The sequence below is a fragment of the Orbilia oligospora genome, assembly GCF_000225545.1.
Source record: "Orbilia oligospora ATCC 24927 unplaced genomic scaffold scaffold00043, whole genome shotgun sequence".
NCBI classification, from domain to species: domain Eukaryota; kingdom Fungi; phylum Ascomycota; class Orbiliomycetes; order Orbiliales; family Orbiliaceae; genus Orbilia; species Orbilia oligospora.
Genome location: NW_011645600.1, coordinates 256,176 through 271,395, shown reverse-complemented (window position 1 = coordinate 271,395; position 15,220 = coordinate 256,176). Strand labels below are relative to the sequence as shown.

General features: G+C 45.5%; 5 protein-coding genes across 5 annotated transcripts; 2 read left to right on the top strand and 3 right to left on the bottom strand.

Annotated features, from left to right (window-relative positions):
- Positions 1-189: 189 nt before the first annotated feature.
- Positions 190-991, top strand: AOL_s00043g86 (uncharacterized protein; the record flags this gene model as incomplete). Its single annotated transcript, XM_011120573.1, has 3 exons — positions 190-522; positions 618-728; positions 800-991. The coding sequence occupies 3 exons, from the start codon at positions 190-192 to the stop codon at positions 989-991; spliced, it is 636 nt and encodes a 211-aa protein (XP_011118875.1).
- A 265-nt stretch (positions 992-1,256) lies between these two features.
- Positions 1,257-3,788, bottom strand: AOL_s00043g85 (uncharacterized protein; the record flags this gene model as incomplete). Its single annotated transcript, XM_011120572.1, has 6 exons — positions 1,257-1,734; positions 1,797-1,954; positions 2,016-2,579; positions 2,639-3,070; positions 3,128-3,428; positions 3,499-3,788. 6 exons carry the CDS (start codon positions 3,786-3,788, stop codon positions 1,257-1,259), a joined length of 2,223 nt encoding a protein of 740 aa, XP_011118874.1.
- A 961-nt stretch (positions 3,789-4,749) lies between these two features.
- AOL_s00043g84 (uncharacterized protein) lies at positions 4,750-6,228 on the top strand (the record flags this gene model as incomplete). The annotated part of the gene is made up of 1 exon (XM_011120571.1): positions 4,750-6,228. The coding sequence occupies one exon, from the start codon at positions 4,750-4,752 to the stop codon at positions 6,226-6,228; it is 1,479 nt and encodes a 492-aa protein (XP_011118873.1).
- Positions 6,229-6,447: 219 nt separating this feature from the next.
- On the bottom strand, positions 6,448-7,017 carry AOL_s00043g83 (uncharacterized protein; the record flags this gene model as incomplete). Its single annotated transcript, XM_011120570.1, has 1 exon — positions 6,448-7,017. One exon carries the CDS (start codon positions 7,015-7,017, stop codon positions 6,448-6,450), a length of 570 nt encoding a protein of 189 aa, XP_011118872.1.
- A 2,427-nt stretch (positions 7,018-9,444) lies between these two features.
- Positions 9,445-15,107, bottom strand: AOL_s00043g82 (uncharacterized protein; the record flags this gene model as incomplete). Its single annotated transcript, XM_011120569.1, has 4 exons — positions 9,445-14,138; positions 14,204-14,479; positions 14,565-14,848; positions 14,953-15,107. 4 exons carry the CDS (start codon positions 15,105-15,107, stop codon positions 9,445-9,447), a joined length of 5,409 nt encoding a protein of 1,802 aa, XP_011118871.1.
- Positions 15,108-15,220: the final 113 nt, after the last annotated feature.

Here is a 15,220-nt window from a genome sequence, read left to right as displayed (position 1 = left end):
TAGTGAAAAGGCGACAACGATGTTTGAAGAGGTTGAAGTTGAGGTTGGACGCGTTTTGGTTCTGCGCAACAACGCACTTTCCACAACTGTCCAACAGACACTAACTACCAGTAAGACCACCAAGCTTCAGGTCACTGCTACTGCCGCTGAATCAAATTCCTGTCAACATCACTTCAACATCCCGCCATCATGCGCTTTCTATCAAGCCTCTTCCTCGTCGCATCTCTCTCGACAACGGTCCTTGCCAATGCCGGTGGCAAGGCCCCCGATAATTTCCCTCTACCGGCTGATTTCGACCATGTCAACAGATCCCCACCACAGACCTTCGTCCTAAACCGATGGCCTCTCTCTGCTGGGGATGATACTAAGCAGCAAGCTCCGCTGGGCATGCTACGATATGTCGCCAACACGTTATCAGCAACCTATACACCTTTCGAGGGCTTAAGTGAGCCTATTCCAGATGAAGCATATCGAGTTGGATTACTCAAGGGCGGGAAGTGGATTGGAGGTGTCCGGACGGGAGTACGTCATAAATCCAAACCGAGCCGGCTCATCATTGTAGCAGTCAGAACATTTATTATCAGGCTTCAAGGAGACTAAGAACTTCTGCTTCTTAGAAAATACTACAATCGAATTATGCTGCAACATGGACGCTTCATGTGGACGAGAAAGGCGAAATCTTCCACGCCGAATACGACGCTGTTGAACTTGCGCCAACTGCACAAAAGGTATTCTCTATCACCACCATAAACATCAGCCTTAAAAGAGTACGGCGATATTCTAACCAAGATTTTCACAGCCTGAAACCGAGATAGTTATCATCAGGCCATACGAAGGTGCCAAGCCAGCGTTGAATAGGCCGGTAGTTCTCATGCCAGATGGCAGATTACCACAGAAAGAGGAAGAGAAGACATTCCTCCAAAAGTACTGGTGGCTCCTTGCGGCAGGTATGGTTCTGCTTGCAGCTGCACCAGGTGAAGGAGGGAAATAGACACTTTCCTGATCCTGTAAAATCACTTGGGGAAAATAATATATATTATTCTACGATTTCGCTCTACAGGGTTTGTGGCATAAAATCTGATTAGTGGATTTTTTGTAATCCCTTCGATTATAAGTTAGCAGTTTGTGTATTATTACTGCTTTGGAAACGTATGCCGGCAATAAAGACCAATACTAGCACACTCGCTAGACTACAATTTCGAGCAACCTGTTGAAGAAACCCTCTACCCCGTCACTGACCTCCCCGCAATCCCCATTCACTGATTCTTCTTATCCTTACCCCTCACGATATCCATGATCTGGACACCAGCATTCACGCTGTCTTGCCAGGCACTTTGGCTACGCCAGAATTTCTCGCTCAGAGCTCCATCATCAAGAGGCCGCCCGTCCTGTGTGGAAGAAACACCACCAACACCGGTGTATTCGCCACCCGTCTTCTCGGCTTCTTGTCGAATCAATTCATTTTCAGCTCCAAAGCTTTCTTCAAGGTATCGCTTTCGAACCATGAATTTCTCTTTTCGTTCGGTTTCAAGACCAACGGATTGGACCTTAGACAGGGCGTAGGAGACGATGAACCGAGCGCCAAAGTAGACATGCTCAGAGATCATGATAGAGAAAAGAAAGCCATAAAGAGTCAAGTCCTTTGGTGGTCCACCTTCGCTATCCGCTGATGAGAACATATAGACAAGTGCTGCAGAAGAGATAGACCCAAGCCATGTGAGGAACGAGAGATTGCTAGTTGAAGTCAGAAAATTTTGTTCCTTGAAACTATCCAATTGCAGGTATTCAAAACTTACTGAAGCCATGGCCCAATTGAGTCAGCACGGTTAGGGATCGGGCGCTGCATTTCCATACAAATTTTCGCCGCATCTCCTCGAATCTCAACGAGATTGTTGATGAGGAATGAAACAGCAGTAACAGGCCAGATAGGTGAGAACAATGTTAAATAACCAAACTAATAACAGCGGTCAGAATCATGTAGAAGGGCTTGACATCTTGGGGTTTAAAGTACTCACCTGCATGCACATCTCTCTCAAGTCGACTGTTACGTCGTAAACGTCAAGTTCGGCCTCATGGCGGACGCGGTCCAAGAATTTCTTTTCTTCTGGAGGGTCCATGACAGTTTCGATGCTAAGTCCCTTTCTTCGGCTATCAAACTCCTTTGCCTTCTTGAAAACAGTCCGTTTAAGCTGTGGGACGATAGTCTCGACAACAAAACCGACAACCTGGGCCGTAACCACAAAATAGATCATTTGAGCCTTAAGCCTAGAAGGATTGATTTGGAATCCGGTGTCGGAAGTGGTGTATTTTTCATCGTGCCCGAAGTGCTGAACAGTGACGTTAAGAATATCAAGGTAAGGAACTAGGACTTCACCAAAGGGTACATAAACAAATGCGGTTAAAAACAATGGGAAGTATCCAGTGATGAAGTTCAAAATGAAGATCTTTTGTGTCAATGCAGCTTCATAAGAATCTTGATTTTCGTAATTTTCGAACGCTGTGAGTCTCGTGGCGAAGCCAGTCAAGATTGTAGACACAATAGGAATAGAGATACTAAGGAGAACGGTGGGGAGAAATTTCTAGATCTTGTTAGTCTATAACAAAAATGGAATGGCATTCTATAATATGGGAAGCTTACCAGTATCATCTTAAGGGGGCCATTGTACACCTCAACCAAGAAGATCTCAATACTAAAGACACCTGCGATGATTGCGGCTAGACAAGACGCCGCAAACAGGGCGAATGGGACTTGGACTGATTGCCTTAGAAGTCGTCGGTAAGCCGGGAAGTACCTGATTTGCTCTCCCGTAACCGGATCTGAAACTTCGCTGTCAAATTGGAATTCAGCCCGCTTCCTTTGCACAGTAGAGCAATGCCTCGAACCCCATTGGACCGCAAGATCGACTTCCTGACGTTTCCAGTACTCGACGAATACGACCGACCAGAGACAATTACAGATTGCAAAGAACGAGGAGTACGCGGGGAGGAACAAGTATGCGAAGATACCAATGGCAGCTGGGACCGTCAATGCAATAAAATACCATTGAATGAAGGCGAAGTAGAACGCAATCTAGAATCATTAGCCTCGCATATGACGAGCAATGCACCTAATTGAAAGATAAAATACCTTTTCACCAAAGCGATCTCGAATAACCTTTAGGTCATCGGGTCCAATAATCCACTTAGTAGACCAATCCTTCAACCACTTTTTATTGAAGTCATGGTCATGAAGTGCGAAGATGGACTCAACCAAGTTCCACTCTCCCTGTTTCGGGGTAATCCCAGCCCCACCTTCACTATTCGGTAGGGTAATGAGGGAGTAGACGAGGCGCAATCGTTCTCCATCTGTAAAGGGTTCATTTTCAAGGGATCGTTGTGTCTCTTTTTCAGGTGCAGCCGGACGGATCCCGTGCAGCCAGTCTCTGACTCTGCATGAATAGGCAATGAGTTTTAGTGGTAGCTCCACCAACGATGCAATGGATACGTAAGATATCTAACCTTGACCTATATATCTCCCCGAGAAGTTTCTTCTCACTTCGGATTCTCGTGAATATCAAAAGAGAGCCATTACCACCATCACGGACAACCGTTCGTAGTCCTGCAAGATCTAAGGTATGCAGGAGCCTCTCCAGTTGTTCTTCGGGGGTTCTCGAATCTCCGGTCTGAGCAGAAGACCCAGCATTCGCGTATCTGAAAGTAATTACGTATTCGACATCGAGGTTCGCGTCAAATATCGAAGGCGGGGTGCCAGTCCCACTGGCTTTTGAAGCCTCCTTGAGGGCCTGCATTGGGACGGTCGGTTGGATGTTCTAGTGAAGCTCGTATGAGTATGAATGAGAGAGGAGATGCACTGGTATACCCAGACACGATGTCAAATTAGGTCTACACAGAGCCTGACATTATCCGTTACGTCAAGGAGCTTTGCGTCTTCAGCTAGCCTAAGCCTGTCGACCTATTTTCCTGTTGAAGTGGCCTGCATGACGTATTGGATATCGCAGTCTTGGCGCTGGCTGTGTTGCTAGTGGAATGTTGTTTAGCCACATCATGCGCCACTTTACACACTAGCCTCAGCGCTGATCAGCCTGCAGCCCCAAACTCCATATCTTTCGATTCTTATCCTGAACTGGGGCCGCTCGTTAATCAGAGGTAAGAAAATGATCTAGAGAATCGAATCCCGAACTCGATTGCTCAAGCCCTTAGGAAGTTAAGATTCCTCGCGGAGAATCTCAAGGTCATACATCCTGGAACCATTCCCTGCTCCCCGAATTAAAGCCACCAGTTAGAGAAGACCAATCTACCACATTTTCAACACGACAAGGATAAATATACAAAATATCATATGCATTATATGCCCAGGTATGAATACAGGTACGTATAGTCGCTGGAGAAGATGTGCATGCCCCCACAATTCCCCCGGATTCCGAAGTTAATGTTTAAGATTATTTACAGAATGTAGAGATGCCAGTCGGTTAAATGGACTTGGCTAAAATCGCAATGCTTAATTCTTCCTCAACCGTGGATTCGATACGATCGATATCTTGCAAGTTTGATCCGGTTTGTCCTAGGGTCCCTTGGAGAATATGTTTAGCAATCACCAACCAGGGAGCAAGAGAAGATAAATAGCTTAAGAGATAGCCTTGTGGATGCACTTTTCGTATGAAGAGCGTGCAGTATCCGAATACGACACAAAAAAAAGCGATGAGACGTATCTTTCTCGTCCCCTTTCTAGCCAATCTGGCGTACCAAGCCATGGCCCTCGAACCATACACTGGGCTACCTCCGATTTTACCCCTAAGATTTCCTTTCGGCTTCGGAAAAGATGTCACGGGTGGTGAAAGACCTAACAAAACAAACACCTACCTCGTTGAGAACATGCTAGACCTTCGTACTGTGCTCTCGATGACTGGCCCCCGAACTGTCTACGTTAAAGGTGAAATATTTGGAAACCAGGTCAATGAAACATATTCTGCGGATTGCCAATGGTACATCGAAAACAGTAACGTCAAGCAATTCAACTTTACGCTTTATGTACAGAGTTTAAACGCTACGTACGTAGCCGAAGTAAAGGCCGCCGCCGCCGCCAACGGGATAATAGACGGCCGAAATGCAACAGAACTAGCCGTTCTTCTCCCAAGAATGAATGGCTGGCGTGGGACCGCTCAAAACAGTCAAAAGGGTTATGAGACAATCAATGTCAAGGGGAACCTCACGCTCATTGGGTGGGACAGAGACGCTTATCTTCGCGGGGTTGGCTTGATATTTAACGTTCAGTCCAATGTTATCATTCGAAACTTACGGATGAGCTCTCCACAGGACTGTTTCCCAGCTCCCGAAACCTACCCTGGCTCGTGGAACGCAAGATATGATGCAGTATCAGCCGTTACAACGACTAGGATGTGGTTAGATGGTAATATCTTTGAAGACGGCCCAAGTTTTGTCTCTCCAGACCCATTTCTCAATGGTTGGCTAGTCGACCGCTATGACGGTCTCTTTGATGTCGAAGATGGATCTGATAATATCACGTTCTCCCATAATATCGTGGCAAATCATCACAAAAGCTTACTCTGGGGTGGCGGCGAGAAGGAAGGGCCCCGTGATATTGGAAAAATGCATTTTACCGTCTTTGGAAACCACTTTCAAAATTCAATGTCCCGTAACCCGTTGATGAGATTTGGCACATTTTACATCGTCAACAATCTCTTCGAAAACTACAATAACAAAAAGCCTATTTTCACAAAGGCCGCAAAGAAAGCACGCCACCGAAGAGATGATTACTTGCCTTCTTTCGAATATAATATGGGAATCTACAATATGTCCAACGTTCTGGTATCCGGCAATGCTTTTCGTCAAACCGGCACATATCCGAATGATACTAGCCGTATTTTTACTTTCAATAACCTTCTTACACCAAGTACGCCAGCTCACTTTTGTAGCCCGCCCGACCTTTCTGTAGCACAATTAATTAAGCCAGACGGCCTTCGACTAATAAATCTCGCTATACCAAAAAGCAAATTTAATGGCGATAAGATCAATCTGGCTGACAATGTATCGGATTTATTGGAATACCGTCTATCCACGAAATCGAGTAGTGTTGTAGAAGACGGATTGCTTATTCAAGATTGCAGCGGATTCAAACCACAGCTGATGCCGCTTTTATTTACTGATGCAAGTCAGGTTGAAAGTTATGTAAGGCGTAGCGCAGGACAATTCGGCCGGAATACAGCGTAGTTTGCTTCATATATATATCAGCACATGGAGTACACAAAAACTACTAGATAGATATTGAAACCAGAGACAACTATCAATGGCAGTGAAATATAAACCAGATACTGCAATCAACGCTCCCAATTGAATTTCCGAGTTATTAGTAATTAGATCTACTCCGATTATAGCCCTTTCTAAAAAAAACCCGTAATTATAACCTGAGCCTCAAGATCTCCGCAGTATTCAGTTACAACAGGTCAATGCTTCGCAAGTGGTAGTACCGCAAGTTATCCTGCAAACAGACCGGCTGCTTGCGTTTCTTCTTCTCAACCCTTGAGTAGAACTAATACTCGCGGTATCGCCTCCTTCGGAACCCTCATCTGCTAATTCTGGCTGCAACGTTGCCGAATGTATCCCGTAGGCATGAAAACACTCATTCAAAACTTTTGCAAGCTCCACGAAGTTTTCCAAGACCCTCGAAGAAACCACAACATGCGCCGAAGCTATTGTTTTTCTTTGATTTAGCCTTCGGATGTGTAATTCATGTACTGAGATTACCCCGGGCACTTGTTCCAAGTCGTAGCGAACATCCTGCGGGTTCAAACCGACTGGTACAGTATCGAGAAGAATGATACCAGTCTTCTTCACCAATGGAATGACGGAAAAAAATATCATAATTGCGATGAATAAGCTGATTGCCGGGTCAGCATAGTATCTTGAATGCGACTCTGCCTTCCAGATAACGAGAGCAACAATTATGACTCCAACGTTATTGATTGCGTCTCCAATGACGTGGAGCAATACGCCCATCATGCCAAGATCGTATTGTTTTTGTGATTCATCGGCCGGCGAGGTTTCGTGTCGGTGATGATTGTGCAACTGCTGGACCTCCTATAATTTGGTTAGCTGGGAGATATGCATTTGCAGAGTTTGCTGTGCGGACATACGGCTAACTGCACCGAATTTCGGCGGGGCTCGGTGGTACCAACGCTCTCGCCACCATTGTTAATTACGTTTTTGACTTCTTCCTCATGGTCTACAAAATTATACGGTTAGACCCAGAGCTCGAGTATACGGTCACAGTGAGATGGATATCAAACATACCGTGTAGGAAAAAGGCGGATATTATATTGAGCGTCAACCCGATGCATCCCACGATTAAGATAAGTTTCGGGTTTTGAACCTCTACATACACCCCTGTCGTTAGAAATCAAGAGCTTGATATGGGTACAATCAAATAAACACTGACCTTCAATCGCGATAAACCGCTCAATCGATTGCAAAAAGATACTCACGGACAAAGCCATTAAGAATACTCCGTTGAAGAAAGCACCGAGTAAGTTTGCTCGCTGCCAGCCAAAAGAGAGCTCCTTCGGCGACTCGGTCCTTTCCGATATCTATTTTTTTAATGACGGGTACAACGGAGTACAATAATTGCGTCAGCTAAAGTTCCACAACGTACATGTGATAGCTACGCAGCTGCATGCGCAGGTACATACATGTACATAGTTGCACAAGGGTACCATGGATGCTACAAACCTTAAAGGCCACGAGTTGCACAGCAAATCCGATGAGATCATTGAGCTTCAGAATGCGTGAGGATAGATTCCTTAGACGGAAAATGTTTCAACGGAACAGATATCAAGTGCATACATAGTGGAAGGCATCGGCGACCAGCGCCAGAGATCCAGTGTAGAACCCAACTGTATAGATTCAAACTTAGTTAAATAATACCACTTGAGAGGTATGCGGGCATATGTACTTACTGGATATTTCGGTGATAAAAAAACACATCGATATCCCAATGATAATCGACAACCTCCTCGTTTTCGACAGGTGGATATGCAATTTCCCCTCTGCCATCTTCCAAGAATATATCTGGATATGCAGAATAAACTAGATAAGTTCGTTGGCTTTCGTTGGATTGTCGTATTCTATTTAGCGTCGGCGACAACCTGGTTTAAATTGAATTCGCCTATTCGACTTCAAGAATTTCTAGAATGCGGGCCAAGGCGAAAAAGTTATCAGATAAATCCTTGGGAGATGCTCCATTTATATACATACAGCTGTAAAGTTTCGGCAACTTGCCATCCATTAGTACCAATGCAGTGCGCTCCCGAGCTCAGTTTTTTTTTTTTTTTTTCCCGAACAGGTACCTACTGGTCCAGAATGTTCGATTCAGATTTTCAAAAAGTGACGAATGTCCAGGAGATACGTAGCACTGATATGGCTCCCAGTTTCCCTTTCCCGAAGACGACGGATTAGGCTGCCGCGGGGCGCGGGGTCCATGGTCGCTTCAAACATTCCCTCAGAAACCTCGCACCCGCAAAACCCTCGCAAAAGAACGTGGTTGCTCCTACTCAACTATCTCAAAAGAACATGCATTTGTTGGTATGGCCTGCCCATGCTCTATCGGAGTGATTTGACGCCGCCAATGGCCCCCAAAGGTTAGTCTTGAACAATAGCAGCTATACCCCCTGGATGTCAATATTGATATCGAAAGCTCATGAACAGGTGACATCCGTTGACAACGCACAGACAGTGTTGTAATTTATACCAGGTATTCATTCCATCTGGATCCGTAACATATCATCCCGATTCATACTTGAATATACATATGCATGTGTCTTTATCGGTCCCATTCCGCTCCTGATTGGTGAACTCGAAGGACCTGGTATTGATTGACACCAGTCGGAGTTCTTCCATTTAGTGGATTTTCACACTAAACTAGACTTTGCGATACGACCTTGAGGCCTTTCAGGGCTCTTCTAAACGAATCCGAACATCAGTTCTGTTCTCAAATGTCGAAAGCGAGGAGACCTAAAATCTAGACAGCATTTCTGAGAACATCGATATATTTTTGCGGGCCGGATCGACTCCGCAGCATTCCTATTGACGTTACGTAAGTACCTAGGCACTTGCTCGCTCGTTTTGTTAGTTTAGTGGCTAATTAGGCGATAAGTTCCTGAAAATTCTTTATACGTGGATTTGAGTAAATACTTATGTAATGTAATACAATTCTACGTAGTTTTGTGGAATAAGGTTGTCCCGGGCCGATCTAAACCCAGGGCGCATTACATAAATTTTGAAAATACTGCGAAAGTTACCTGGAGATTTAATTGTGCTTTGCTACCGTAAATAACTACTTAGATATTTATGCATCGGTCTAACGATTTATAGATACCCTCTCTTTAAATTTAACTAAGATCATCTGCATATTTGTTTTTCTATAACTTAAGCTTAAGCCATAGCATTTATCAATAACTGTGCTGTATTCCCCCTTTTCTCCTCGCCAAAATCCCGTTCCCGATTCAAAGCACAATCCAAGGGCGTTCTTCCATGGAAGTCCACAGCTTTCAAGTCTGCTCCGTTCTTGATCAAAACATCTACAGTCCTCGAACGGCCCCCCCAAGAAGCATGATGTAACGGAGTCATACCATGATGACAGCGTTTGTGTTTATCCGCTCCAGCATCTATCAGCCACTGCGTGATAAACGGTCTATCGTTGGCTGCGGCCTCAATCAATGGCGTTCTCCCATACGGCCCGGGATGATTAAGAATGGATTTATCCCAATCACTGGCGATGAGAGCTTTAGTGGTTTCCGGCATTGCTTTAGCAGTTGTCCAGTGGATAGCTGTGGCTGCTCCAACCTCCTCGTCGAACCTGATCTGAGGTGATTTCATAAGCTGCCTCATCAGTTCATGGTGTCCAAGCTCAGCTGCTATAGTTATGGGTCTCAAGTCGCTCCTCTGCCCGCGAGTATTGACGTTGACCCCATACCTCATCAATATTTCGACGCAATCGATATGATTGTTGATACAAGCATCAATCAAACATGTCCGATTCCATTTGTTCTTACTGTTGAGATATTCGTCCTTGCGACCAGGATACTTGACCTCTAGGTGCCGCAGGATCAACTCCAAATGCTGAGGTTTTCCATTAAATGCAGCCGTTTGCGCACAAAGGGAGGCATATCGATCTTTGATCCAAATGGATGCTCCGTTTGCCAATAGTGCCTCTAAACACTTGATGTCTTTGAACATAGACTCGAAAATCAAGGGCCAAGTATTAGCGTCTGCCGTGGTTTCCAGGTTCGCTCCAGCTTTCGCTAAAATCCCGATAACTTCGTGCCTACTGTTCTTAACGGCTTCATTGACCGCCGTAGTAAACTGGTCGTTCCGGGCCTCCAGATCGATATCCTTCGCAGCAACCAACATCTCGGTTATATTCGTATGTCCCATACTCGCTGCCCGGTGTAAAGGCGTCCAGCTCTTCCTATCCCTGTGATTCACATCTGCGCCATTCTTAATGAGCATCTCTGCAATCACCCAGTGGTTTCGCATCATTGTCAACTGCAGCGGTGAGTACCCTTCCCTCGTCTCATCCTCTAAATTTGCACCGTTTGCGACCAACAGCTCTGCAAACTCACGCCTGCCTTCGAAACTAGCATAATGCAAAGCTGTAAACTGATCTTTCCGCTTCGCATTGATATCCGCTCCATGAGAGAGCAGAAGAGATGTCAGAGAAGTAGATCCAGTCCGCCAGCAGCAATGAAAGCATGTTATTCCGTCATCACTGGCAGCATTAGGATCAGCGCCCGCGCTCAAAAGCATCTCTGTAATATCCAGATATCCTTTCTTCACTGACTCGTGAAGCGGTGTCCACAATCCCTCGGCAGTCTCGAGGTTGACATCAGCTCCATACTTGATAAATGCACTGACTATATCCGAGTGCCCATTTTCGACCGCCAAATACAGTGGCGACATGCCAATAGTTCGATCCAGATCATCAACCTTAGGTGCAATTCCAGCTTCAAAAAGCCATTTGAGTATCTCAATCCTCCCATATCTCGCACATTCATGCACAATATTTCGCCCCATGTTGTTCCTACTATCAGTTTTCACCCCTCTACTCACCAACTCCCTCACAACTTCTTTATTCCCAACAATAACTGCCCGATTCAAAACTGAGATTCTATCTCCATCTTGAGAATCAATATTTGCCCCATTGTCCAGTAACAACTTCACCAACTTAACATTATCCTCCGCAAGTGCTGCCGCCTCCTCGAGACTCGACCACCCCTTGTTGTCCGTCGCATTAACCAAAGCACCAAGATCGATTAGCGTTTTGACTGCTTCAAAGTGACTGGCACGCACCGCAAGATGTAGTGGCTCGCGCCACTCAATATCACAGCCGTTAACACCAAGCCCAATGCTAGCCAGATACAATATCATATGTGAATGCCCGCTTGATGCCGCCGCATGCATTGCGTTCTGGAAGACGGCATTAGAGGTGAACAGGTCTGCTCCGTATTTCACCAGCAGTTCAACAATTTCAATTGACCCAGACGCTGCAGCCCACCAAAGCGGTTTTTGATTGAGCCCAATATTAGCTTCCAAAACATCGGTCAAGCAAACCCTTCTCTTTGCCTCTCTGAGTATCAACTTTGCGTTCTCGACCCTACGGTGAATCACCGCCTGATGGAGAAGTGTACTATCCCGTTTCTCCGTTTGAATGATCTTGGTCCCAGACTTAAGTAATAACTTAACAAAAACCTCCACACCGGTCTCCTTCACAACTTCATACAGCAGAGCTTCTTTATTCTCAATCCTACTTCCGGATTTCTCAATCTGCGTCCAAAGTTGGTGAAAGATATCCAAGTCATTGCTCTTCAAAGCCTGAAGCAGCAAATCATCGTCAATCTTCGCTCCATATTGCAATAACAATTGCACCGTATTCGAGGCACTCGTTCTAACCGCTGCCTGCAAGGCATTGTCGTTCTGCTTTTTAACATTTGGATTCGCGCCCCACTCTAGGAGGAGATTCGCCGCCTCTTCGTGTTCATTTGTAATAGCAGCTTGAAGTGGCGTCCCGTAATTGCCAGTTGGAGCATCTAGATCCCCAGACGCACCAATATTGCGCAAATGCTTCATAGTATCCACCAACCCGAACAGTGCGCAATAGTACATCTTATTCGCCGGCTTGAATCCATCCAAATCCACCGGTACATTCTCTCGGTCCCCACCATCATCCCTCGTCTCATAAAGGTAAGCCCAAAGATACCAATTCTCCGAATGGCCGCCAAAAAAGCTATTCAAAAGCAACCGAATCCCCCTTCTCTCCTCCAGAGCGGTCTTGCCTGCATTCTGTATATGCTGGAAAAGGAAGGAAGTCGCATAATCCAAAAACCGAAACTCGGCCCTCTTGTCATCCAAGAGTTTCCGTGTAACTTTTGCGTATGGCTTCTTAAACTCCTCGCTGCAAAGATACCGTAAACATATCTCAGCAAGGATAATCTGGTGTCTCGGCTCATCTTCAAAATGAAATCCTTCACGCCCATAAGCGTCTACGGGATCAGAGGGTGCTAGTAAAAACTCCTTCGCTGTAAAATGAACAAAGTCCACCGTCTTCAGCAGGTCCGAAGTACCAGCCTTCTCAGAGGATACCACAAAGGACCCACAAAGAGATATAATCTGCTGAAAGTACCCTGCCGTCAATTTCTCCGGTGCCACGAGCGATCCTCGCGCATTCTGAGCATGTCGCGATCCGATGTTGTTATTGGTATACATTGCCGCTTCAAGTGCCTCCGCTAACTCCTGCATCTGTAACGGGCGTGCCGCGAATAATACCCAGCGTAATACTGCCTCTGCCCTAATCCTCCTCTCCCCCTTATAAGCCTGAATCATATCCAAGATCCGACCATAAGCCTCGTCGTAATCCCCCAACTCATCAACCGCCTGGCAAAGACTCTCCTCAGCCCGCCCGTTAGCAATAGATTGCTCAAGCCGATTCTTCAACAAAGTGATGTACAAAAACATCCCTTTGGCTTTCTTTGATGCCAGATCACTAAGCGTAGCAATCGTATCCTTCGAAACCGGCGGATCGGCGTAGGCAACAGCATCCTGGACGCTCTTCTGGGCAAAAAGTTGTATATCGGATCGTGTGTACTCGCTCTTGACTTCCAGTTCCGTAACTTGTATTGGCGTAATGGCTCCCTGGGATTTCCACGAAGCCAGGTTTTGACGAATGTCCGGCTCATCCCTACTAACCAGCAATAACCTGACTTTAGCACCCCTCGAATGCTTCTCCAATCTCATCAGAAAATCCAACCACCGGTTCGTAGTAGCCTTATGCGCCGTGGCTGCCCCCACCTTGAAACATTCATCTAGTCCATCGAGGACACAAATACAATCCTCCATCTTATTCGTAATCCTCGTAAAGAGCTCCCACACATCATGCATGGAAGCTTTCGTCCCAGTTTTCTGCTTTGCATAATACTCACTCGCTTCCCGATGGCCAAATTCGTCTTGAAGTAACTGCTGCACCCAAGATCGAGCTATACTCTCCGGGTCCCTCGTATTCTCGAACCTAGCAGAGCAGAAGAAAAATGCAACGTTATGTGCATCAGGCTGGGAATCCTTCAAATCCTTGATAGCAGTGCTGCATAGAACACTCTTCCCAGACCCGGGAGGTCCATATATCCACAATAATTTCGTCTCACTAGTCGACTGCTCCTTCCACTTGACATACTCATCCCTCTCCAACAGCCACTGACAAGTATTTTCCATCCTCACATCGATAGCATCCCGAAAAGTATCATCAATAACCCATCCACCCAGCCAATTCTTCAGCGTCTCAATTGGTTCGACTTTCGGAACTATTGCATCCAGAATTTTACTGACCACCCCCTGGAGCTTTTTATCGTCTCCTTTGATCATGGCTTTAAAATCGTCAACCTGAGCTTGTATACTCATTAAAACGTTCCGCATATCTGTAAAGTTAACGTCCATGAAAGCTCTAGTCTTCCTTTGATAGTCCGTATCCATCATCGCAATGATCTTGACGACTTCATCATCTTCTATCATCACTTTCCTCATACATTCCGTGACCATGGTAGTAATCGAAGTCGCTTTGAAAGCATGCAACATTCGCTCTGGAAACACCCTCGTAAATTAGCAAAAGCACCTACAGCCTGTATAATCCCAAGAAGACACTTACTTCTCCTCTTCTCGGATCCCTTATAAAACCTAACAACCTGCGACAGAAACTCAAGCACAGCTGTAAAAGTCTTGACAATGGCTTCTTCAAGCCTTTCCTTCATGATATCATCATACTCGTCATCGTCTGCTTGAAGGTATGCATCATGGTAATGGGTATACCGAGCAATGGTATAGGATACATCCTCAACTCCTTCCATGACATCTCTATCAGCTTGCATATGATGTTCTGTCATGGTGAAGATAGTACTGATACAAGCCCAAGGAATAGCAGCATCTATTAACCTCTGATCAGCCATAATTTCACAATTATAATATATACTTAGGTACCTTAAGAAACAATCAAGATAGGAAAAACTCACAGATAGAAACTTCACTCAAAACACTTCCAAACTCAAAAATCCGTGATTTGGTAAACCAAGTCACCACCTTCTCCATCTTGTCCCTAATGTAAACTTTCTCCCCATTCTTCTTTGTATACGATAACCGGGACTCAACGACCGCATTCTGTTGCCGTTGGATTCCATCGAGAAGAAGCCGGAAAGTGTTGTTTTGACCAGCGGTGATTTGACCTTCATGGATGACCTGGCTTCGACTCTTTTCGTCGAGGCTGCGAAGGGCGAGGTTCCAGAGTTTATCGAGGCCGCTGCATTATTATCAGTGTGTCAGTCAATAGCTGTTAATTGGTTAAATGACCTAGTGGATGAAAGACAATGCATGGATGAAAGACAATGCCTTGAACATGCATACGTATTTTTAACATTCCCCTTCGGATTCCCCTTCGAATCAATACTTCCAATTAGCGTCTTATGTGTACCAGCCTTTGAAATGATGCTGGTATCAGAGTCCGAATCCGAATCGTCGCCAGACATTGGCATCGTCTGCTGACGCCTCAATGCCTTCATTTTTCCCCTCCCTCTTGCGAAGATGTTCCCAGCTCTTTAAAATTTAAAAAATCCAATAAATGATAGCTACAAAGGTAATCGAATCCTTGATCGAGGCTATAGCCAGGCTAGAA